Genomic DNA, 25,074 nt, shown 5'->3' with positions numbered 1-25,074 from the left:
CGTCCTCAAACTACGGCCCGCGGGCCACATGCGGCCCGCCAAGGACATTTATCCGGCCCGCCGGGTGCCGCTGCCTGTCCTGCTTAGCAGCCGACTTGTCCCGGGCCCGCAGTGTGCATAGGAATTTGTTCATAGTTGTTTTTTTTTTAAACTATAGTCCAGCCCTCCAACGGTCTGAGGGACAGTGAACTGGCCCCCTGTTTAAAAAGTTTGAGGACCCCTGCTATAGGTTCCAGGGCTTAGGGCCTGTAGTCTTTGGAGGGGCATTGTTGTACCTCCCACATCATGAAAATGTATCTGTGAGCCCAGGACTTGCTGAAGAAAACCAGCATCCTGTGTCATCATGAGTCGGAAAGGCGTTGGGACCAGCCAGAAGCTGGGCATGGGGATAAACCACCTTGTAGGATGTCTGGGACGTAACAGCCATCAGCCCAAAGTGTTATCCAGTTTTCTTCCCCAAATTATCTTTTATCTTTATTTTAAGTAACAACGTTATTGACTTATAGTTGAATATATTCTTTTTAACCAAAAACCCTCCATAACGTAAATGCCGTCAGTGCTTCAAGGGGTCAGAGTTAGTTGGGAGACTTTGAAACGTGTCTCAAAGATTTTAAAAGCTCAGAAGTGGGGACAAATATGGAGACTTCCCTTAACATTGCTAAAACAACACAGATACTCAACTGATACAAATTCCTTTTCTCTCCCCTAAAACACATGGTCACGACTTCAGGTTTCCATTTCTCTCACAGCTAGTTAGGAACTGCTCATCGACAAGCTGATGCAAGCTGAAACACACGCCTGCACCTCAGACAGTCAGGGGTGGCCCTGCAATTAACTCAGAGTGTGAGTCCAGGTCTAAAGTACATAAATATTCCTTCTGTGTACAATAATCTACGCAGTGCATCTTCCACACCTAAGCATACGGCGGCACTCTCGGCTTTCAATCAGAATGTCATGCGGAACGGGCACATCACTTACAAAGTTCTTGAGCAAGAGAATTTTCTCAGAGATGGGCATCTGCTTAAAAATCATCATTCCAGTGTCTACATCTGCCTGCTCTGGAGCCAGCAGACCGAATGCCTGAGCTTGCATGGGGACAACTTCTCGGCATAATCTGGACAAGGTGTGACAGACAGACAGGTGTGCACACCTCTGATGCACAAACAGCTGGGAGCAGGTGAGTTCTCCATAACTCAGCTGGGACCGGAACCAACTCTCCCGGGCATGCCTCAGCTAGCGATGCTGCACAAAGTAACCGAGTTTATTTTTATTTTTATTTATTTATTTATTTTAAATATTTTTTTTATTGATTTCAGAGAGGAAGGAAGAAGGAGAGAGAGATAGAAACATCCACGATGGGCTGCCTCCTGCAAGTCCCTCACTGGGGATCAAGCCCACAACCCGGGCATGTGCCCTTGACTGGAATCGAACCTGGGACCTTTCAGTTCATAGGCTGACACTCTATCCACTGTGCAAAACCAGCTAGGGCTGTAACCGAGTTTTAAAAACAAATTCCAATGTGCTGGCTAGCGCTCTCTCCTCTTCTCTGTCTCTCTTCCTCTCTCTCTGTCTCCATCTGCTTCTGACTCGCTCCCCATGATGCAAAGATCAGAGTCTAAGTATGCTCTTTTTTATCGATTTAAGAAATTCCCTTCTGCTCCCATCAACTTCTAAGATTTCCAGTTTTTCGTTCCCTGCTAACTATAAAAACAGCCAACAGCAACACAGATCAGATAAACCCTCACTGGCCTCCCAGGTGAAATGTCTGGCGGGTCAGGTACAAGCGGACCCTGGCTTTCCTAACCCTCCTCCACCCTCACAGGATGAAGAAGAGGTCCCCAGCGCCACCTCCCACTCGGGAGAGGAGAGGGGTGAAAAGCAGGACTCACAGCCCCCAGACTCCTGGGTTGTGACCTTCCCTCTGAAGTCCTGTAGGCCCACGCATTTCAGACAAACAGAGCTTCTGCTCACCTGTGTAAAGTGTCCCCACGGGAGTCCCCACGGGGGCTGCCCGTTTTCTGCTGTAGGAATTTCCGATATTCCCAATAGGTGCTTTATGCTCCCGTCTATTCTGCAGCAGCAGTTGCTAAATTTTATTTTACAACAGTCATTTTTAACTCCTCACCACAGTTTACCCAGCAGACTGGCTTGACCAAGCATTGCACCCGTTCCTTCTGGAGGACACACGAGCTGGCGCCTGCAGCTCGCTGCTCCCCGGGAGGCCATGCAGTTTAGCTGCCGCAGCTGATGCTCACCACGAACCAGCTGCGCTGGTCATGAGCTTGCTCGTGCCCACTTCACTTGTTGTGGGAATCATATGAGGCAATCACAGGTTATATAAGCTGATTTAACAGGACAGTGAGAGGGTCGCCCCTATGCAATTCAGTGGAATGCTTTTAGGAGCCTTGAAACAGCTGCATCAGAGTAGGTGTAGGTGATAATCATAAAAGACAAGGAAACATCTTAAAAATCTACAAGGGTTTTACACTCAGATGGCTTTAAGCATTAGGTTTTCTCTTTGCTTAAAGAGACGGAAACGGAACATGTTAGACGGTAACAAGGCACTGTGTAACTTGCTGCAGAGTGCAACTGAGCAGGCCTAGCATCAGATAAACAAACATTTGAGAACTGAGATTGATGAATTTCAAGTCAAAATGAAGAGTTTATATGTATTTTTAACTCTCCTTGCTGACCAACTTTTCTTTCTTTTGAGAACTAGTCAGTCGCTGACCACAGCTGTTGGCTCTGGGGCTGCACCTGCCCGGCCCCTGACCCAACCCGCGCAGCATGCCCAGCGGCTCGCCCAGGAGCGGATGAAAGTGTCAGGCTGAGGGTCAGCTTAGGCCACAGTCACTGAATGCTGCCAGTGCGCGCAGCCTTCCTGTCAATCCAGCTCTTGGTTACATCCCAGCCCTCCCTCTCCAACCCCGATGTGGAGAAAGGGACTCCAGCTCATACCCATCCTTTTTGTAAAACTCCAGCATCATGTTATCTGTGGCAACGCTGAGGGGCCGGCGGGCCTGCTCGGGCTGGCGCCGGTCGGCGGGGTCCATGTCTGGGGAGGGCATCGAGCTGTAGTTGGCATTGTGGTTCACGTGGACCGGACTCCCGTAATTTCCCGTGATGTTGAACTCTATCTCTGTGAGGAAGAAAGAATGGGCCTGTCACATGATCCACAGCAGGAGAGAGGGGAGCAGATGGCCTCTCCCTACTTCACACCTAGAAAATGTTCCATGGTTCCATGTTAGGCCATCTATTGATATTAGTTCATCTTCATATAACTCATCATAACAGTAATATGATAACTCACCTATCATGTTAATATGAGTGCACTTAATAAAGCAATTTCCATTTGTGATTAAAGACAAACTTAATGAAATGGAAACAGAGGCATACTTCCCGAAAAAAAAAAACACAAAATCAGCTACGCAGCCCTCATGGTGAAGAGGGTCTTAATCAGATTAGGAAAGAGCCATGCCCCCTCACATCTAACACCCCTGGCAGGGTGCTGGCCTATGGCATCAGCCAAGACAAGGAAATAAGGGGCAGTATTATGATTTGTCGATGAGAATGTCTTTCTGGAAAACTAAAGAGAGAAGTGGAGAAGGGTTAGAACTGCAGATTTCACTCGGGCCACTCAGGCTGTTGACTGCAGATGGACACAGGAGTGCTCACCCACCCTTTCCCGGTCATCATCCGTGTGCCCGCAGAGGTAACGCATGGCTCATCACAGATCCTGCCGTGTTCATCATGCTGTCCATGCCTTTCTCCTGCATTGCTGTAGCCTCACTGCTTACCCTCGCCCAGCTTTTTATGTGACTAACAGAACTCTTATAAGATGAGCAGTTAAGAGCTCTCACGGTCACAACACATGAAACAAAACAGACTAACTTCTAAAGTGCTAGATCAGCACTAATCGATCATCGCTGATAGAGCACGAAAACATTAGCATAAAATGTCCTTAAATGTTACTAATCATAAGGTAGGATAGCCTTTTCTAAAGGGGACACAGCTTAGTGCAGCTCTGCTGTTTCTTCAGAGCCATCAGCTGAGAGCCACAGACGCGAGGGTCCCAGGCTGAGGACGGTGAGGAAAACCCGCCGCGGGCAGCTGCCTTCAGAGTCAGACTTTGAACCAGGCACGAAAGAGAACATGACCACCTTCACATGCTGAGGCACGCTCGGAGGACAGGCCGAGAAGAACAAAGGGCGGCACCCAGGCGATCCCCTCCCTCTGGTCTCAGCCTCCCCTCACCCCGGAAGCAGAGGGTCTCTTTCCTGTCTGCACCAGCACTGCAGGATCCACAGGTTTAAGGAAACCATGGTGTGGATGCTGGACCAGTAAAGTCCATGGTCATGGCTGGTCAGGCCGTGGACACCTTCAGGCCAGAGAGTAGGAACCTACTGTGATTCCACCCTGTACCTGAGTGTGTGTGCGTGCGCGTGCATGTGTATGTGTGTAAGGGGATTAAAAACACAGCACAAACAGAACAAGCACACACCTCTGGGCAGTGACACTTATTTCAAAGGTTCAGAACTCGCAGCAACACCCTGCTCTTCCCCAGCCGCCCCTCCCCCACTGGACACCCCACGTACCCCCGGGGAAGAACCAGTCCGCATGCTGGATGATGGGTTCGATGATTCCAACAATCTGCAGCGAAACCGTGGTCATCATCTCTGTGATGTTCCTGCATGCACAGAGCAGAGCGCAGGCGGTCATCCCCTGAGGCCCGGCCCCACAGCATGAGGGGCCCTGGCCCAGGAGCCTGCAGATCTCGGTCTCAGAGCAGCTTTCTCTTGGGAAGAAGAAGAGGTTCACCTTTCTGGACCCCTTTCCCTAGCACAGGATGAAGACACCCACGGAAGTCCTCCGTACAGGAGACGTGGAGGACATGAGTAAGGAAATGAGTGAGTAAGCTGCACACATCAGCAGGTGGGGGGCTCTTTTCAATGTGAGGTGTGATCCCCATAACTGCCAGTCTCCTCTCCCAGCTCCGTGCTCTTCTCTGAGACCCCTGGGTCCCTCTGGGCCGTGACCCCGGATGCGTGCTCTTCAGAGTCAGGACAGCCGAAAAGAGCCTGCCTCACCCACTCAGCCAGACCCCTGCCCTCTCACTCCGACACTGCCTTGGATTAGCTCGGAGGAGACTCTCCTGGCAGACCTGCAGCTCTGAGATGACCAATGGAAAGATCTGTAGAATCCTGGGCCTCCTCCTGAGCCTAAACAGGGAGGAGGCCAGGAAGGAAATCTGCCTTGAGAAATAACGAGTCTGGTGAGGGAGAGTCAGGGAAGGCCTGACCCTGCAGCCCGCAGCCCACGAATGCCCACACTCCCTGTACTCACCCTTCCGCTTGTGGCCACAGGAGGTTGGGTCCTAACACAATTGCTATGTTACTGGGAGTCATCTTGTTTACATCTTGATATTCTGACAGCTTTGATAAAAATTTGATCAAGTATCTGAAAGGAAGTAGGAAGGGCCAATTGTAACTAAGAGTTCACCACCTGCATGTTCCCCCAGCACTGAGTAGAAACTTCTCTCGAGTAGCATAGCTTACTGACAATGAGGCGCATACATTCTGCAATATGATGAAGACACGTCATGCACCAGGACATGGGAATGCTCCAAAAATAGACAGACTCAGACATCACTGTTATATGTCAACCTCTGGCCAGAGAAAGTCCCCATCCTTCCTCTGGACTCAGTATAAAATGGCCTAAAGTTCCGTCTTCATTTCAAATCTCTGTCACCTGCTATCCTCCCTGTGTGCAGAGGGGAGAAACAAAGTGTCCAGGGGTCATTGTCAGGGGCATTTACAGGCCTGGAGTGTATCCCTGGACCCTTTGGAGCCCCTCAGTGGGTCTTCTGGAGAAAGCCAATGAAGAAAAAGTTAAAGACTCAGCATACGACCTAGCAATTCCACTCCTAGGGATATGCCCAAGAGAAGCAGGTCCACACAGACTTGCAGCATTACTCAGTAGAGTCAGATGTGGGATATATGGATACATAAAATGTGGTCTCTCCATACAACAAAATATTATCTATAATAATAAAAGTGTAATATGCTAATTAGACCGGATGACCTTCCGGAAGAAGCCAGGGCTGAGGGGGAAACCCGGGTCCTGGGTGCCAGAGCGAAGTCAGTGCCAGCAGCCAGGGGAAGGCAGGCCTACTCTTGCACACATTTCGTGCATTGGGCCTCTAGTTCAGCTGTAAAAAGGAATGAAGCTCTGACACATGCTACCACATGGATGAACCTTGAAAACATCATGCTGAGAAAGGAAAGGTCACATGTTGCATGATTCCGTTTACATGGTCTATCCAGCACAGGCAAATCCACAGATGAGGGGGGGTGGGAAGCAGGTCGGGGGCTGCCAGGGGCTGGGCTGGGGACACGAGGAGTGACTGTTAATGGGAATAGGGCTTCTTTCTGAGGTGATGAAAATGTTTAAAATTAGTTGTGGTGATAGTTATACAAAACCCCCCACAGAACTGTACGCTTTAAAAGGGTATAATGATATGTGAATTATATCTCAATAAAGCTATTATTAAAAAAAAAAAAAAAGAACCAGTAAGAAAGCTATTTACAAATGAAGCACAAAAAAAGAGCTCTGGCAAATCATACCCAAAGTCTGCCAGGCTCTGCCAAGTACCCTGGGGGCACGTTTTCTACCGGACTCTCAGGTACTCTCAGTTCCTGAGGCCCCTTTGCTCCTGGAAGCCTGGCACGAACAGCGAACTCAGCTGCCCCTGTCCCAGCCTCTCCTGACCATATCTCACTCCAAGAGGCCACACCCTGGACCAGAACGCAGCCCAGCTGAGAGCAACCAGCCCACAGCTGCCGGCGGCCGCGGCTGTGGTCAGCAATACTCAATGTGTTATACCAATCTGATTCTCCCTTTCGTTGTTGTTTTTTTTTTAATAGTGGTAAAATATATGAGTCACCATTTAACTATTTTTAAGTATGTAATTTAGTGGCAGTAAGCACTTTCACACTTTTAGGAACCTATCACCACTCTCCAGCTCCAGAACTTTCCAACACCCTAAACTAAAACTCTGTACCATTAAACAACACCCTCCCATTCTCCTCCCCTACAGCCACTGGAATTCTCCAGCCCACTTTGGAGCCTACTCATATGAGGCACCTAGAGTGTGACCATTCTAGGTGCCTCATATGAGTGACTCATGCAGTATTTGTTCTTTTGTGTGTGTGTTTTTTTTTTCCACTTAGCACCATGTCCTCAAGGTTCATCCACATTGTAGCATGTGTCAGAATTTCCTCCCCTTTTAAGGCTGAACATTGCATTGCATGTGCATTTCGTTGGCCCATTTATCCACTGAGGGGCATGTGGCTTGTTTCCACCTCTTGGCTGTTGTGAATAATGCGGCTCTGAACATGGGTGTACAGAGCAAGTCTTTGCTTTCTAATCTATTGTCTACACAGCCAGATGTGGAATTGCTGCGTCAAGTGGTAATTCTATGTTTAATTTTTTGAGGATCTGCCTTACCTCACCATTGGGATTTTTTTCACAAGGAAACAGAAATAATCAGGCAGATGGCAGCAAGAGCTGAAGCTAAAAATCTGTATCTAAACCGTGAGAAGAGGCGTGGGGCCAGGAGCAGTGCTGGCAAGATAAAGTGATGAGGAAGCAAAAGTGTGAAGGAGCAGAAGCCGGGGAGGGAGAGATCTGCACGGCAGCAGGAAGTCCCCCACCCCATCTCGGGTGGTCGCAAGAAAAGCGAGAGATGGACGCGTTTAAAATAGCTGGTGAAGGGTGGAGCGCTGGAGGACATTCTCCCAGCCTCTCCTTCCTGCAGGCTAGCTCAGGACATACCTGCCCACTGCAGCTCCAGGTGTGCTCAGCTTCTCCTGGGTATCCATGAACACCCATCTTTGCAATAAATCCCCAATACCTTGAAATAGCTTGCATTAATCTTTGCTCCTTGCAAATCAAAGAACTTAACTAAATTAGCCAATGGCTAGTTAGGCAACCTCCAAAGTCATATGCCAGCCATGGGCAAACTACAGCCCGCGGGCCGGATCCGGCCCGTTCAGCTGTTCTATCCGGCCTGCGGAGCTGAAAGAGCGGAGGGTTCTCTTGCTCTCCCCTCCGCTCCTTTACTTTGAATTTATATTAGTTCACACAAACACTCCATCCATGCTTTTGTTCCGGCCCTCCGGTCCAGTTTAAGAACCCATTGTGGCCCTCGAGTCAAAAAGTTTACCCACCCCTGGACTCATATGCCCTGTTTCCTCATCTGCAAAATGGAAACGAACAACTTCACAGGGCTGGTGGAGGCTAGACAGAGACCATGCATGTTAACGCTTTGGACACCATGAAATTCAGTGCATGCTAGTGACCACAACCTCCAACCGGGAAACTGTGTCCGTGGCTTGAATAACTGACCCAGTGTCTCCAGGGTCCACTCACCGGATGTTGCTGTGATTGGCCTTGGGCAATTTTTCACAAGCATTCCACAGAGCCTGAAGCCTCTTTTCTTGCTCCTGGATGCTGAGGAATTAATAGGAAAAGCCACTGGTTGAGCATGACTTACTGCAGTCTCCCTTGCAGCCACATCAACCGGTCACTGTAATATTTGAGAATAAGGAGCTAACCACGTGCCTGAGTGTCAGCAAGCTATGACTACTCAAATGTTTGGTTACTATTACCTCCCCTCTATGTTCTCTTTCTGTCTTGTCCTGTGCTGTCTTAACAAAACTCCCTCTGCCCACGTCCCATGTCCAGGTGAATGTGTGCCAGGCAGCAGTGGGGGCAGGAGGGCAGAGACCAGACACCTGAGCTCTGCAGTAGGCAGGGCCTGGTGTTGTCAGGAGGGCGATTCTGGCCCAGAAACCAGGGCACTTGGCACCAAGCAGGACCCACACACCCTCCCGGGGCAGGAAGAAGTCCTTACTTTTCCTGGTTCCAAGACTCTGAGCTCTGAGGCCTCAGGATCCTTCCTAGTTCCTGTTTCCTGTGAGACGCACCTCTACAAGTGAGGGTGGAGGACTGTCTCTCAGATCCTGAAGCAAAGGCGTCCTTCCCTTCTCTAGCTTCGTATCACCAAGGTGACATAGACATGCAGTGAGTAAAAGGGACAGCTTCCACCAAGGACACTTTCTCCCTCTCCTTCACCCCGGGAGCACGGTGGAAGTTCAACCACGTCCACACCATGGTGGCAGCTTACTGTTCAGTTCAACGAATATTATTTAATGACATTCAGTGAGTCCCTTCTGAACAAGAGAATGACTCATGGAAATAAGGAATATGATCTATCCAGACGTAACTCAGAGATGGGTAATTCGCATGAACAATGGTTTCTCCACTATACGAAAAGATTTGCTCGAAGGGTTTCTTTATTCATAAGCCCTCTGAGAATGAATAGAAATTGCTCATAGGGTTACACTTTTTATGTACTTTTCATGAAAATCTACATCAAGGCCTACATGGTTCCGAAGGCCTTATGCTCAGAAAAACAAAGGAAACACTAGCTGGCGAGGCCCTGGCTCTGAGCCCTTGACTAGTGCCTGGGTCGGGAGGTGGGGAGGGTGGCGGTCACCCACATGCGAAGTGCCCAGAGGCCCTCCCACGGATCCCGACCATGGTTCAGCCAGAGGGAGAGGGAAACACTCCAAATGGAACCTCTGCTGGGAACCTGACATGAAAGCCACGCCTCCCAGTAAGAAATGGAAAGGTAACAGCTCCTGTCCCTTTGACCAAAGGCTGGCCAGAGAGGGCATCCTAGTTCCACCCTCCTGTGACCATGTGCCAAGGATTTCATTTGTGAACCTCATGTCCCCCACGGTAAATGGGATTAGTAAGAACTTTCTAGTCTCTTAGTTATGTAGCCTGCAAAGTCATGTCCCTTGAGTTACAGGCCACCCTGCACAGTCCTGACGATCCCTAAGTGTGAGTGCTTTAAAGGAGAATTGTACAAAGTGCTCATTTCTCGGTCAATGTCAGGCTCTGCAGCCACTGTGGCTGCTGCCTCCACTCTCGCCTTCAGCAGCTGAGCGCTTCCTGGGGCACCAAACCCCATTCTCGGTCCTGCTCCTCAGTCCTTTCTAAGGTGAAAAGCAGATGCTGCGAAGACCTTTCATTCAATAAAAATCAGCAAACACACACTGAGCACTTCCTGCACGTCAGGCTCTGTCCTGAGGGTGGGAGGCAGTGGTCAGCCACGAGGTCCTTGCTCTCAAAGCTTACGAGGTAACTGGCTATACACACACAGCCTGAGCCAGGCAGTCAGGTCCCGGGACAACGAACACAGATGGGACTCATGGCGACTGCTGGCTGCTTTACCTTGGGGTTGTCAGACAGGCCTTTCTGAGGTTACATTTAAGGCAGGGCCCACATAACCAGAAGGGGCACTGGGGCAAAGGTTTCAGGACACCTGCTTCAGAGAGAACGGCCAGTGCGAAAGTGAGGCATGTCCATCCTGTGGAAGGACATGACTGCAGCCTCAGTCCTTGCATCCTAGACTCCAGCGTGGAAGCACTTCACTTACGTGGCTTGCAAAGTTGTGTCCTCTGAGGTACAGGCCACCCTGCAGTGTTCTGCAATCCCTAACTGACGTTTCCGCGGCTTCCCTGGCTCCACCTCCAACTCCTGGCTGCCCCATCCCCACAGAGCAGGCAGCATTCCTGTTAGTTAGGGTTAGTGTGGCTCATTCGTGAGACTCCGCTTCATCAGAGGTCAATGGTTATCAACCCAACAGCCTTGGGAGTTTTTAAACAAGGAGCCCAACCAATGAAATCAGAATCTCTGGGGAAAAAAGGTCCAGGCATTGGGATCTTTTTAAAGCTTCCCAGGAAACTAATGTACACAGAGGGCTGGAAATGCCAGTTCCAGACAAAATTACTTTCTTTGGAGAGTGTGAGCATATCACAATCTTTAAGGCAGGATACACAGTCCTTCCTTTTCCTTGGTTCCCAGACACTGAGCTCTGAGGCTTCAGGATCCTTCCTATTTCCTATGAGACCCACCTTCACAAATGAGGTGGGAGGATTGTCCTCAGACCCTGAAGCACAGGCAACTTCCCTTTCTCTAGCTTTGCATCACCAAGACCCTTAGACATTAACTAAAAGGGAATTCCCATCAGAGGATATGTTCTCACTCTCCTTCACTGGAGGACCACAGTGCCGCTCTAGATCCTCGCCCCAATACCACAGTGCCGCTCTAGATCCTCACCCCAATACCACAGTGCCACTCTAGATCCTCACCCCAGGACCACAGTGCCACTCTAGATCCTCACCCCAATACCAGAGTGCCACTCTAGATCCTCACCCCAATACCACAGTGACACTCTAGATCCTCACCCCAATACCACCATGCCACTCTAGATCCTCACCCCAATACCACAGTGCCACTCTAGATCCTCACCCCAATATCACAGTGCCGCTCTAGATCTTCACCCCAGGACCACAGTGCGCTCTAGATCCTCACCCTAGGACCACAGTGCTGTTCTAGATCTTTGCCCCAGGACCACAGGGCTGTTCTAGATCCTCACCCCAGGACCACAGTGCCACTCTAGATCCTCACCCCAATACCACAGTGCCGCTCTAGATCCTCACCCCAGGACCACAGTGCTGCTCTAGATCTTTGCCCCAGGACCACAGTGCTGTTCTAGATCTTTGCTCCAGGACCACAGTGCTGTTCTAGATCTTTGCCCCAGGACCACAGTGCTGTTCTAGATCTTCACCCCAGGACCACAGTGCCGCTCTAGATCCTTACCCCAGGACCACAGTGCTGTTCTAGATCTTTGCCCCAGGACCACAGTGCTGTTCTAGATCTTTGCCCCAGGACCACAGTGCTGTTCTAGATCTTCACCCCAGGACCACAGTGCCGCTCTAGATCCTCACCCCAGGACCACAGTGCTGTTCTAGATCTTTGCCCCAGGACCACAGTGCTGTTCTAGATCTTCACCCCAGGACCTCTAGAGAGGCCTCAGGGGCCATGGCTAACCACCTGGGTACTGGAACCAGATCCTCATTCTGTTATTTATTAGACAGCAAGTAACCTGTCATTACATACCTGCCCCGTGACTCAACTTCCTCATCTGGAAAATGGGAGAAACAGTACAACCCACTTCATAATGTGGAATTAGATGAATTAAAAACATATAACGAGCTTAGAACAAGGCCAAGTCTCTAAAAATCACTCAGCAAATAGTATCCCCTATGATTATTACTACCATCACGGAACCCCACACTTCTCCACAATGAGATACAAGAACACCATATGTTCAGCCAGCCTTTGAAAGTGCTTGACCTCCAGGACGTCATGGAAACAAACAGTGCGATGCACCATGACTGGAGCACCTTCCTCTACCTCCACACACACCAGCCAGTCTTCACTCCAGACCCGCGGGCTCCTCGTCCAGCCCAGTTCTTACGGAGCAGGTGCACTCTCCAGTGTTCTTTCTGGCACGATGCTGGCTGCTCCTTACGACTAACTCCCACGCTAGAGACCTCCAGAAATCACGTCCTTTCCCAGGCACTGGGCTGAGTCCTGCTCTCATAATATGCTCTCCCCCATCTTTTCTTCCTGTGCGTCTCTAACTCCTCCTCTCTGCTGGCAGTCGTCCTGGTTCCTCACCAGCAGTGCCATTTACTCACTAAAACCCAGTCCTCCAAATAACAGCATTTATTGCGGTAGCTCTTCCCATGGCCGATACTAATGCATGTGCCACGGGAGGAAGGCAGCTGGCTGTGGCTTCGCCTGCTCTTTGTATTTCCTCTCTTCCCAACACAACTGGAGCCTCAGGTGCTGTCCTGTCCCCTCCCGCTGGGCCCTCCCTCGGGCTCATCTTCCGGAGGGTGGAATATGTCCTCACCCAGATTTTATGTGTTTATAGTGGTTATTGTTAGTAAAATATTTTTATCTATCAGAGACAGCTTAAGGACTGCTGTGACACTCCAGAGGGAATCACTACCTCTGTGTGAGCCCTTCCAGACTTTCTTTCATGCATTTACACATACAAAGAGCCACTCTTAAAACTGTGTTGTTTTTAGTGCTTTTCTTCTTTTTACAACAATGGAATATCATAGCTGCCTGTTAACTTGCTTGATTTCACTCAATAATAAATCTTTGTGCCTTTTCATGATAGCATGAATAGTTCTACCTATGTTTTGACTGCTGCAGAGTATGTCACCATGTAGACATACCACAGTTTATTCAGCCACTCCCCACCCACTACCAATGAACATTTATTTAGTAACTTTTAGGCTTTTGCTATTTCAGCAAATGCTGCAATCCAGGTTCCTGCATATGCCTCTAAGGGCACCTGTACAAGCATGGCAGGTGTTTCTGCATGATAGATACTGAGAAAGGAGCTGCTGGACCATAGGCTACATGCTTTCATAATTTCACCAAATACTTCCAGAGAAACTCCAACCCACAAGCCACTCCAAAATGTGGTGTACTCACTTGGAAGCCTGAATCCACTCGTCATAGAGTTCAAAGGTCATAAGAGGTTCTGGCAACTCTCGGAGGTAAGATTTCAAAGCTCCTGGGCATGAATACAATATTGGCCATGAGCCACTTTGAATGGCAGAGACAAGCACCACCAGCCGGCATTACCCACGGAAGTTACACCTAGGACGGGCTCCCTGACCCAGATAGCATCCAATGGTGGCTTCCCACGGGAGTGGACCCAAGGCGCTGGCAAGGCAATGGGGCCTGGGCTGGCGAGGGCATTGGCCTCTTGGCCTCTGATTGCTACCACTCTCTCATCGTCTGCTGGCACACAGGGGAAACATTCCCTCAAGGGTCAGAGCAACCAGGCCTAACACTGGCCCTCGTGGACATATCTAAAGCATGTCAGGAAGCCACGGGCTTCAGTGTCTGACACATGGTCACACACCCTCCATGCTCTCTCTTCCCTGTGAGCTTCTACAGCATGAGGGAGCATCTTGTCTAGGGGCTGTGGGCACCCACCTGCGATCGCGTGGGGGTCTGCTGAGTACTCCTGCACGTCCACCACACAGCAGTCCAGGGCGGCTTTCAGCTTCTTCAGCTTGGAGGCGGAGGGAGCCACTCGGAAGAGTCCCTGCCAAGAGGCCAGAGGTCAGTGGGCAGCCCTGAAACTCGGGCACAGAAGCAAAACCAACAGACAGCAAGTCTGCCCACTCCTTTGTGCCACACTCTCCTGGGTGCGTTTCCCAGCACCACTGTCAACACTGTGGCCACTGTTTCCTAAATGTTACTGCTGAGCAGGACCTGGGCCTGGCCCATTGTCCTGTCCCTGGGGCCTACTATAGGTGACTCACTGTTCTGTCTCAGTATTTGTTGAAAAAAAGAAACTTGGGCACCCAGTTTTCTTGTTCTTGTGTTTTGAAGATAGATTTTGGAAAAGAATTTGACTGAGACCTAATTAGATTAGGGGAGGTATGGGAATTCAGATGTGACAGAGCTACAGGTGCATGTGTGTGGGAGACACAGGACTATACTTTTATTTTATTTTTAAAATCTTTATTGTTGAAAGTATTACATATGTCCCCCTTACCCCCACATTAATGCCCTCCAGCCCATCCTCGCCCCCCACCCCAGGCTTTCACCACCTAATTGTCCGTGTTCATAGGTTATGCATATATACATACAAGGTCTTTGGTTGATCACTTCCCACCCACCCACCCACCCCCACCTTCCCTCTGAGATTCCACACTCTGTTCCATGTTTCCATGTTTCTGGATCCACTCTGTTTATCAGTTTATTTTGTTATTTAGATTCCACATATGAGTGAGATCATGTGATACTTGTCTTTCTCTGATTGACTTATTTCACTTAGCATGATACTCTCCAAGTCCCTCCGTGCTGTCTCAAAGGGTAAGGGATTATTCTTTTTTACAGCTGCACAGTATCCCATGGTGTAAATGTACCACAGCTTTTTTATCCACTCATCTACTGATGGGCACTTGGGCAGTTTCCAGATCTTAGCTATTGTAATTTGTGACGCTATGAACATAAGGGTGCATACATTCTTTCTGATTGTTTTTTTGGGCTTCTTAGGATATATTCCTAGAAGTGGGGTCACTGGGTCAAATGGCAGTTCCATATTTAAATTTTTGAGGAAACTCCATACTGTTTTCCATAATGGCTATACCAGTCTGCATTCCCACCAGCAGTGTACTAGGGTTTCCTTATCTCCACACCTTCGCCAGCACTTGTCATTTGTTGAATTGTTGATGGTAGCCATTCTGACAGGTGTGAGGTGATATCTCATTGTCGTTTTAATTTGCATATCTCTGATGATCAGTGACTTTGAACATTTTTTTATATGTGTCTTGGCCTTCTGTATATCCACTTTGGAGAAGTGTCTATTTAGGTCCCTGCCCATTTTTTAATTGGATTATCTTCCTTCTGTTAAGTTGTATGAGTTCCTTATGTATTTTGAATATTAACCCTTTACCAGATGTATCATTGCCAAATATGTTCTCCCATACAGTGGGCTCCCTTTTCGTTTTGTTGATGGTTCCTTTTGCTATTCAGAAGCTTTTTATTTTGATGTAGTCCCATTTGTTTACTTTCTCCTTAGTTTCCTTTGCCCTAGGAGATGTATCCGTAAGCATATTGCTATGAGAGATGTCTGATATTTGAGGCCTATGGTTTGTCCTTGGACTTCTATGATTTCATGACTTAAAGTCTTTTTATCCATTTTGAGTTTATTCTTGTGTTTGGTATAAGTTGGTGGTCTAATTTCATTGTTGTTGTTTTTTGCATACCTAAGTCCAATTTTCCCAACATCAATTATTGAAGAGACTATCTTCACTCCATTGTATGTTCTTGCCTCCTTTGTCCAATATTAACTGAGCATAATGGCTTGGGTCAATTTCTGGGGGTCTCTGTTGTTTTCATTGATCTATATGCCTGTTCTTTTGCCACTACCAGGCTGTTTTGATTACAATGGCTTTGTAGTATAACTTGAAATCTGATATTGTGATTCCTCCAACTTTGTTTTTCTTTCTCAAAATTGCTACAGCTATTTGGGGTCTTTTTTGGTTCCATATAAATTCTTGGAGTATTTGTTCTAGATCTGTGAAATATGCTGTTGGTATTTTAATAGGAATTGCATTGAAATTGTAGATTTCCTTGGGTAGTATGGACATTTTAATGATGTTGGTTCTACCAATCCATGAACATGGCATATTCTTCCACTTGCATATATCTTATTCTCTTTTTTTCAACATCCTGTAGTTTTCAGAGAACAGGTCTTTTGCCTCCTTGGTTAGTTTATTCCTAAATATCTTAATTTTTTTGTTGTAATGGTAATGGGATTAATTTCTCTTTCTGAAAATTCATTACATATATATGTGTATGACTGAACGACTGGTTGACCGGTCATTGTGACATGCACTGACCACCAGGGGGCAGATGCTCAATGCAGGAACAGCCCCCTGGTGGTCAATGTGCTCCCACAGCAGGAGCACCACTCAGCTGACCGATGGGCAGCATATGCCGGGCTCACAGCTGCCAAGCACAGCTGCGGTGACATGAGTCTTTCCCGCCTCCACGGCAGCGCTACCAAGTGGCAGCAGTAGGCGCAGCAGGGCCGGGATGAGTGAGAGTGGCGTGGTGCCTGGCCAGGGCTCGGGCTCCTCTCTGGCCACCTGCCACCTGGCCTGCAGGGATCAGGCCAAAACTGGCACTCCAACATCCCCCAAGGGGTCCCGGATTGTGAAAGGGTACAGGCCAGGCTGAGGGACCCCACCGGTGCACGAATCCATGCACCAGGCCTCTAGTTGGTGTATGAAAAAGCTGTCAATGTTTGCGTGTTGATTTTGTATCCTGCTACAGTGCCAAATTCATTTATTAAATCTAGTAGTTTTTTGGTGGAGTCTTTAGGGTTTTCTACGTACAATATTATGTCATCTGCAAATAATGAGAGTTTTATTTCCTCCTTTGCAATTTGACTGTCTTTTATTTCTTCTTCTTGTCTGATTGTGATGGCTAGCACTTCCAGTACTATTTCGAACAGGTGTGGTGAAAGTGGGCATCCCTGTCTTGTTCCTATTCTTAGGGGAAATGCTTTTATTTTATTTTACTTTACTTTATTTTATTTTATTTTATTATTTTTATGCAAGGCAAATATCTTTACTCCTTCAGGAGGGTGTGCATGCATATGATCTGGGAGCACACACACACTGAGCGGGCTGTCTGTTCAGGCTTTTATGCCTGATGAACGTCATCTGTCTCTCACTCTTAATTGGAAGAGCTTAGGCCCACACTCTTGCGCGATTGGCTAATTTAAAGGAAGGGGCTGACCTTTGCTGTTTCAAAATGGCAGTCCCCAGGGAAGCTGCACATCACAGGAGCCAAAATGGCAGTTGCCAAATCACATGACCCAAAATGGTGGCTGCCTAAACTTCTTTCTTTGACAGGAAAGATTACTTGCTTATTCTCACAATTCCCCCCTTTTCTCATTTAACTCTTCAAACTCGGTTAACATTAGTTGATTTTCATGCTCTGCAGTGTGTAGGAGAAGATTATTTTGCTACTAGAGGCCCGATGCACGTAATTCATGCAAGGGCCGTGGCCCTGGCCCCCGCCCACCGCTGCAGCTGGGGTCCTCTGCCGCCTCTGCCTCGGCCCCTGCCCACTGCGGCTTTGTCCAGAAGGAAGGACATTTGGTCTAATTAGCATATTATGTTTCTACTAGAGGCCCGATGCACAAAGATTTGTGCAAGAATGGGCCTTCCTTCTCCTGGCTGCCGGCACCGCCTTCGCTGCGGCCAGAGCCACCTTTACACTCTGGCACAGAGCTGCCTTTCTGCCTTCCCATGCTGCCCAGAGGCCCGAAGCAGCTGGGGAGGTGCAGAGCGCCTGCGTCCCACCCTGCCCCTGGCCACTTGGTGCCTGTGTATGCAAATTAACCTGCTATATTTGTTGGGTTAATTTGCATACTCGTTCCTGATGGGTTGATGGGCATGCATTGTGAAGATATGGTCAATTTGCATCTTACTCTTTTATTAATGTAGATTATTACAGATTTGGTCAATGGGGTTTCAATTACCCTTTCAATAAGACCCCTCATACATAAGATGATACAACATCCCATTAGTATAACTCCTAACCTGATCGATTATCAAAGAGGAGAATATAGATACCATCATTCCCTCCCATTCTCCGAAATACTGCTCTAGTAAATTGGAGAAAGGATCCCAGTTCCAGAATTCTCAGCTAACTCATTAGCTAAAGCTGCTAGTCCCTGTAGGGCCTTAGTGATGATTCTGTCTGGAGCTATGTTGTTGGGGATGAATGTACAACACTGGCCTAGGGGAAATGCTTTTAGAGGTTGCCCATTGAGTATGATGTTGGCTGTAGGTTTGTCATATATGGCCTTTATTCCCTAAGAGTTTATTTTTTAATCAAAAATAAGTGTTGGATTTTGTCAAATGCTTTTTCAGCATTTATTGATATGATCATGTGATTTTTGTCTCTCAATTTATGTGACGTATCATGTTTATTGATTTGCAAATATTGTACCAGCCTTGCATCCCCGGGATAAATCCCACTTGGTCATGGTGTACTAGTATGATCTTTCTAATATATTGCTGGATCCAATTTGCTAATATCTTGCTGAAGACTTTAGCATCTAAGTTCATCAGGGATATTAGCCTGTAATTCCTTTTCTTTGTAGTGTCTTTATTTGCTTTTGGAATTAGGATAATGCTGGCCTCATAAAAAGAGCTGGGAAATGTTCCTTCCTCTTGGAATTTTGGAATAGTTGGGGAGTATAGGTGTTAGTTCTTCTTTGAATGTTTGGTGAAACACCCCTGTGAAGCCATCCGGACTTGGACTTTTGTTTGCTGGGAGTTTTTTGATTACTGCTTCTATTTCATCAGTTGTTATTGGTCTATTCAGGTTTTCTGATTCCTCCTGATTTAGTTTTGGGAGACTGTATTTTTCTAGGAATTTTTCCATTTCATTCACATTGTCCAGTTTGTTGTCATATAGTTGTTCATAGTGCTTTTTTACAATCCTTTATATTTCTGTGGTGTTGGTGGTTACTTCTCCGCTTTCATTTCTGATTTTATTTGAGTCCTCTCTTTCTTGATGAGTCTGGCTAATGATTCATTACTCTTGTTTATCTTTTCAAAGAACTAGTTCTTAGTTTCACTGATTTTTTGTATTGTTTTTTTAAAGTCTCTATGTCATTTATTTCTGTTCTAATCTTTATTATTTCCTTCCTTCTACTTACTCTGGGCTTTTCTTGTTGTTCTCTTTCTAGTTCTTTAAGTTGTAGGGTTAATTTTTCTTGTTTTTGAGGTAGGCCTATAGTGCTATGAATTTCCTTCTCAAAAGTGCTTTTGCTGTGTCCCTGAGATTTTGGGTTGTTGTGTGTTTATTTTCATTTGTTTCCAGCAAGTTTTTCATTTCTTTCTTGATTTCATTGGTAACCCATTCATCCTATGTAATAAAAGCCTAATATGCAAATTGTCCCCTCAACTGAGAGCTTGACTGGGAGTTCGACCACTCGCTATGATGTGTGCTGATCACCAGGGGGTGGCGCGGAACATGACAGGCATCGACGACATGGCGCTGGCAGCAGGCGGCAGTGGAGGCATTACTGGCCCTGATGAGAGTGGTAAAGCAGTGGGATAGTGGAGCAGGTGAGTGGATGGCACCAGGTCAAGACGGGAGCCCTGTAGACAGTGACCAGCAGTGGAGGGCAGGGACAGAGGGAGTTGGGCAGGAGCCCGATTGCCCTGCAGATGGTGAACAATGGTGGCAGTGGGGGGCGGGGCTGCCGTCTAGCTCCCAGGCACTGAGGGAGCTGGGCATGGGCCCGATGACTCAGGCAGAGGGGTGCACTTGGGGGCCCAGAGGCCCAGGTGCTGCCCAGGACCCAGAGGTCAGCTGGGACCTGCCCTTCCATGCCAGATGCTCGCACTTCGATTGCCGGCCAGGCCTAGGGACTGCACCTGTTCATGAATTTCATGTACCAGGCCTTTAGTCCTATATAATAAATGACTAATATGCAAATTGTCCCCTCAACTGGGAGTTCAACTGGAAGCTGGGCCGGCTGGCCAACTGCCTGCGGCCCCTCTCCCCGGCCGGCTCCTCCCACCCCAAACGGGGACAGAACCAGCCTGCCAACCTCCCGTGGCCCCTCCCCGCAGCTGGTCCAGCCCGATGGGCCCAGCCCCCACCCATGCACAAATTCATGCACTGGGCCTCTAGTTGTTTAATAACATGCTATTTAGCCTTTATGTTTTTGGGTGTTTTTACTGTAGTTGATTTCTAATTTCATTCCACTGTGATCTGAGAAGATGCTTGATATTATTTCAATCTTCTTCAACTTGTAGAGACTTGTTTTGTTTCCTAACATGTGGTCTATCTTTGTGAATGACCCATGTGCACTTGAGAAGAATGTATCTTCTGCAGCTTTGAGGTGAAATGTTCTATAAATGTCAATTAAATCTGACTGACCCAGTGTGTCCTTTAGAATCACTGTTTCCTTGTTAAGCTTTTGTCTGGAAGATCTATCCAGTGAAGTCAGAGGGGTGTTAAAGTCCCCTACTATAACTGTGTTGTTGTCAATCTCTCCCTTAAAGTCCTCTAGAAGTTTGTTTGTTTGTTTTAAATATATTTAGATGCTGCTATATTGGGTGCATATATGTTTATCAGGATTATATCCTCTTGCTGGATTGATCCCTTTAGTTTTATGTAGTCATCTTTGTTGTCTCTTGAGATGGCCTTCATTTTTGAAGTCTGTTTTATTAGATATGAGTATTGCTACCCCAGCTTTTGTTTCTTTTCCATTTGCAATGTAAAACATTTTTTCAACCCTTTACACTCATCCAGTGTGAGTCTTTTGTTCTGAGGTGGGTCTCTTGTAGACAGCATATAGTTGGGTCATGTTTTTTGTATCCATTAAGCTACCCTATACCTTTTGATTGGAGCACTTAATCCATTTACAGTTAGGGGTATTATTGATAGGTACTTACTTATTGCCATTTTAATTCTGTATGCCTAGGTTTGTCTGTCTCTCTGTTTCTTTTCATTACAGCAGTCCCTTTAGCATTTTTTGTAATGCTAGCTTGGTAGTGATAAACTCCTTTAGTCTTTATTTGTCTGAGAAGCTCTTTATTTAACCATCTATTTTTAATGATAGCCTTTCTGGATATAGTAATCTCGGTTTCAGATCTTTGCTTTTCATTACCTTCAGTACTTCATTCCCTTCTGGTCTGTAGAGTTTCTGATGAGAAATCAGGTGTCAGACTTATGGGAGCTCCTTTGTAGGTAACAGTTTGCTTTTCTCTTGCTGCCTCGAAGATTCTCTCTTTGCCATTAATTTTGGCATTTTAATTATGATGTGTCTGGGTGTGGGCCTGTTTGGTTCTTCTTGTTTGGGGTTCTCTGTGTCTATTGAACTTGTGTGACTTCCTTCAACAGGTTAAGGAAATTTTCTGCCATTATTTCTTCAAACACATTCTCTATCCCCTTTTTTCTCTCTGCCTCTTCTGGCACTCCTGTTATGCGAATATGGAAACATTTCATGTTGTCCCACAGCTCCCTTAAGCTGTCCTCCTGTTTCTTAATTGTTTTTCTCTGTGGTTCTCTGATTGATTTTTTCAACTCTGTCTTCTAATTCACTGATCCCATCCTCAGTTTCCCCTAATCTGCTGTGTATTCCTTCCAACATGTTCTTTATTTGTTCTATGTCATTCTTTACTTCTGTTTTCATAGTTACTATATCTTTTCTCATGCTGTTGAGCATCTTTACCATAATTATTCTGAACTCTATATCAGATAAATTTCTGATCTCCACTCCATTTAGCTCTTCTGGAGAATTCTCTTGTTCTTTCATCTAGGGGTTGTTTCTTTGTCTTCTCATTTTGGCTGCCTATTTGGATTTGTGAATATGTATTAGGTAGATCTGCTATGACTCCCAGTCTCTAGTGCAGGGGAGTGTCAGAGGCTGTTTTTGTCTAATTAGATCAGGCAAAGAGTCAAAGCCTCCAGAGACCACCTCTGTTTGCAGACTGATTGGATTTAGTCCTGAATTGCCCTCAGGCAATGGTCCACAAGTGTGAAGAGAGTTTTTCCTAACAGTTGGGGTTTGCTTCTGCCTAGAGGCTAATAGTTATTATCAGTCTCTTAATGGGCCTCAGCAACTCCACACCTTGGGGCAAGGTGCTTTCTAATAGGGTGGGTCAGCTGTCTTTCCCCCAGGCAAAACTGCCTAATTAGCAATTGTCAGTCTCTATGTGGTCTCCACTTTCTGTCCTCAGTTATCAGGGTTCTCTCCAATGAGTCTTCAGTTGATTACTCCAGAAGTTTTTCTGTATTTTAGTTGTAATTCCAGTTTGGTTCTAGGAACATATCCATGCAGCATCCACTTACTCCACTGCCATTTTTAATTTCTCCAGGGCTATACTTTTAGATCCAAATGAAGCCTGTGTCCTCAGGGGATGGCAGACAGAATGGTGTTTGAGGGAGGGATGCTCCCTTCAGCCCCTCATGTTCTGTTCTCAGAGTTACTTAAAAAAATACATGTTTATTGATTTCAGAGGAAGGGAGAGGGAGAGAGAGATAGAAACATCAATGATGAGAGAGAATCATTGATCAGTTGCCTCCTGGATGCCCCACACTGGGGATCGAACCCACAACCCAGGCATATGCCCTGACTGGGAATTGAACCATGACCTCCTGGTTCACAGGTCGACCCTCAACCACTGAGCTATGCTGTCATGGCATCAGTCTTATTTTTGAGTTGCTGTCATCCTTTTCAAGTGAAACCCCTACCTCCTGCAGAGTTAACGTGAACTAGGAAGAGAAAGAGAAGAGGCCAGGGGTATGTGGAGAGGAGACAGACACAGGTCAGACTTGGAAAGGAACCCCAGGTCCCAGACAGGAAGTTGGACATGGGTTGAAGACCTTGTGGTTTCTGTTTCACCTTCTCAGCTCCTTGCATTCTGGGATGCAACCCTCCTGGCAGAGGCTCTCCTGGCTACTTTACACGGAGGGTCCCCAATTCCCAAATTTCTTTAGGAGAAAATGTTGCTGGTCTGAGTTGGGGTCTGCTGAGGTCAGTCACTCCCTTCTTAGTACAGGCAGACAGATGCCCGGAGATCTCTGGCATACATGCGAGGAAGCTCCTAAATGTGTCGGGTTAGATAGCAAGTGCAGCTGCCATGATGCAGACAGTAGCCATAGCTCCCAGGAGATGTTAGGACGCGCTGGACACACACAGACACGCAGGAAGAGAATCGCACTGGGCAATGGACAGGCCAGGAGAAGGAAGCAGAGTCGCCAAGCACGGCTTCAGGTTTTTGACTGTGTAACTGAGAAGACTGTTCCATTGAGAGACACATAAAAACGGGAGGAGAACGTGACTGTTCAGATAGTGAGTCCAGGAAAGGAGGAGTGAGTGGCGGGGGGGATGCAGACTCAGAAATGCTGAGTTATCTTAAGAAATTGGGGACACAGAAAATAAACCCAAAGAGCTGAGGGGAGGAGCACGAGGCTGTGGCTGGGCAGAAATAGGGCTTTACTCTGTTGAGGAAACCAGAGTGCAGTTGTTACTAACATATCTGCTGATGCAAAGTAGGGAAGGATTAAAGTGAGGTAGAGAAGGTCTGATGTGAGGCAGAGAGGCCCAGAGTCAGGAGATGAGACAGGAGATGCCAGCTCACCTGACTTCTGTTCTTCAAAATCTAGTTTATACTTATTAGAAATTTAAAGATATTGATAATTTATTTTACTTTTTGTATGTAACAATGTTATAGTTATATTTAAAAATATTCCTAAACTCCTGGAGAAACCTACTGAAGTATTATAGATGAGGTGATATGGGAGTGGCTTCAAGCCCAAAGCAGGGTGGGGGCAGGACGTAAAGGTGGCAATGGAACAGGACTGACCCAAGCCAGGGGATGAGGCTGCTTATCTTGACGTTAAGTTTTTCCACAATTAAAAAAAAAAAATGATGGGAAGGAAAAGGTCCTCTATGAAACTGTGCCCCAGGGACTTACAGATCTTTTCATCTTGGGTTGATAACATGAGAAAATGCCTGGCACTGAAAACTTGGTCAAAAGACACTTATTCTCATTCCTTTTGAATGGCCAGCATCCAGAGCAGCCTGACATAGAGGGAGCAGCCAGCATACCAAGTCAAGTCTCCTTTCACCACCATTTATCCTCCTTTACCCTCTTCTACCTCCTCCCAACCCCCTCCCCTCTGACAGCTGTCAGTCTGTTCTCTGTATCTGAGTCTGTGTGTTTTTTTCCCCCCAAAAATACTTTTTGTTGATTTCAGAGAAAGGATGGGAGAGGGAGAGATAGAACCATCAATGATGAGAGAGAATTATCGATCAGCTGCCTCCTGCACACCCCCTACTGGGGATTGAGCCTGCAACCTAAGAATGTGCCCTGGCTGGGAATCGAACCTGGTTCATGGGTCAGCGCTCAACCAACTGAGCCCCAGTGGCCAGGCTCTATGAGTCTTTTTATTTTGTTTGCTAGTTTTTTTGTTCATTAGGTTCCACATGAGTGAAATCAGCTGATACTTGTCTTTCCATGAGTGACTTATTTCACTCAGCACAATGCTCTCCAGGTCCATCCATAAAAGGTAAGATTTCCTTCTTTTTTATGGCCAAGTAGTATTCCATTACATAAATGTACCACAGCTTTGTTATCCACTCATTCACTGATGGATACCTGGGCTGCTTCCAAACCATGGCTATTGCAAATAACACTGCAATGAACACAGGGATGCATATATTCTAAAAGGTCTATTTTTAAAATTGGAACTTAGGAAGAAGACAAAGGAGGAGCAGGAGGAGGGGAAATAGTAGGGAAGGAGGAGGAAAAGATGACAAAGCAACAGCAGCCACCAAAACTCATATTAAACATGAAGGAGCCCTAGCTGGTTTTTCTCAGTGGTTAGAGCATTGGCCCTTGGACTGAAGGGTCCTGGGTTCGATTCTGGTCAAGGGCACGTACCTCAGTAGCCAGCCCGACCCCCGGCCCTGGTCAGGTGCATGCAGGAGACAACCAATCAATGTGTCTCTCTCACATCGATGTTTTGCTCTGTCTCTCCCCCTACCTTCCACTCTCTCAATGGAAAAATATC

General features: G+C 47.1%; 1 protein-coding gene across 6 annotated transcripts in view; it reads right to left on the bottom strand.

Moving 5' to 3' along the window:
- ARHGAP44 (Rho GTPase activating protein 44) overlaps nucleotides 1-25,074 on the bottom strand; it is a 175,804-nt gene that overhangs the window by 20,926 nt on the left and 129,804 nt on the right. For all 6 annotated transcript variants that reach the window (XM_080680636.1, XM_080680633.1, XM_080680637.1 and 3 more), the window contains exons 11-16: nucleotides 13,939-14,050; nucleotides 13,429-13,510; nucleotides 8,431-8,511; nucleotides 5,344-5,457; nucleotides 4,596-4,687; nucleotides 2,959-3,139 (exon numbers count right to left, since the gene is read on the bottom strand). In XM_080680636.1, the coding sequence (XP_080536762.1) occupies nucleotides 2,959-3,139; nucleotides 4,596-4,687; nucleotides 5,344-5,457; nucleotides 8,431-8,511; nucleotides 13,429-13,510; nucleotides 13,939-14,050 (662 nt within the window). The remainder of the gene's footprint in view (nucleotides 1-2,958; nucleotides 3,140-4,595; nucleotides 4,688-5,343; nucleotides 5,458-8,430; nucleotides 8,512-13,428; nucleotides 13,511-13,938; nucleotides 14,051-25,074) is intronic.

The sequence above is a fragment of the Plecotus auritus genome (assembly GCF_963455305.1).
Source record: "Plecotus auritus genome assembly, chromosome: 7".
Taxonomy (NCBI): Eukaryota; Metazoa; Chordata; class Mammalia; order Chiroptera; family Vespertilionidae; genus Plecotus; species Plecotus auritus.
Note: the sequence above shows the minus strand (reverse complement) of the source record. Positions and strands in the feature narration are given on the sequence as shown.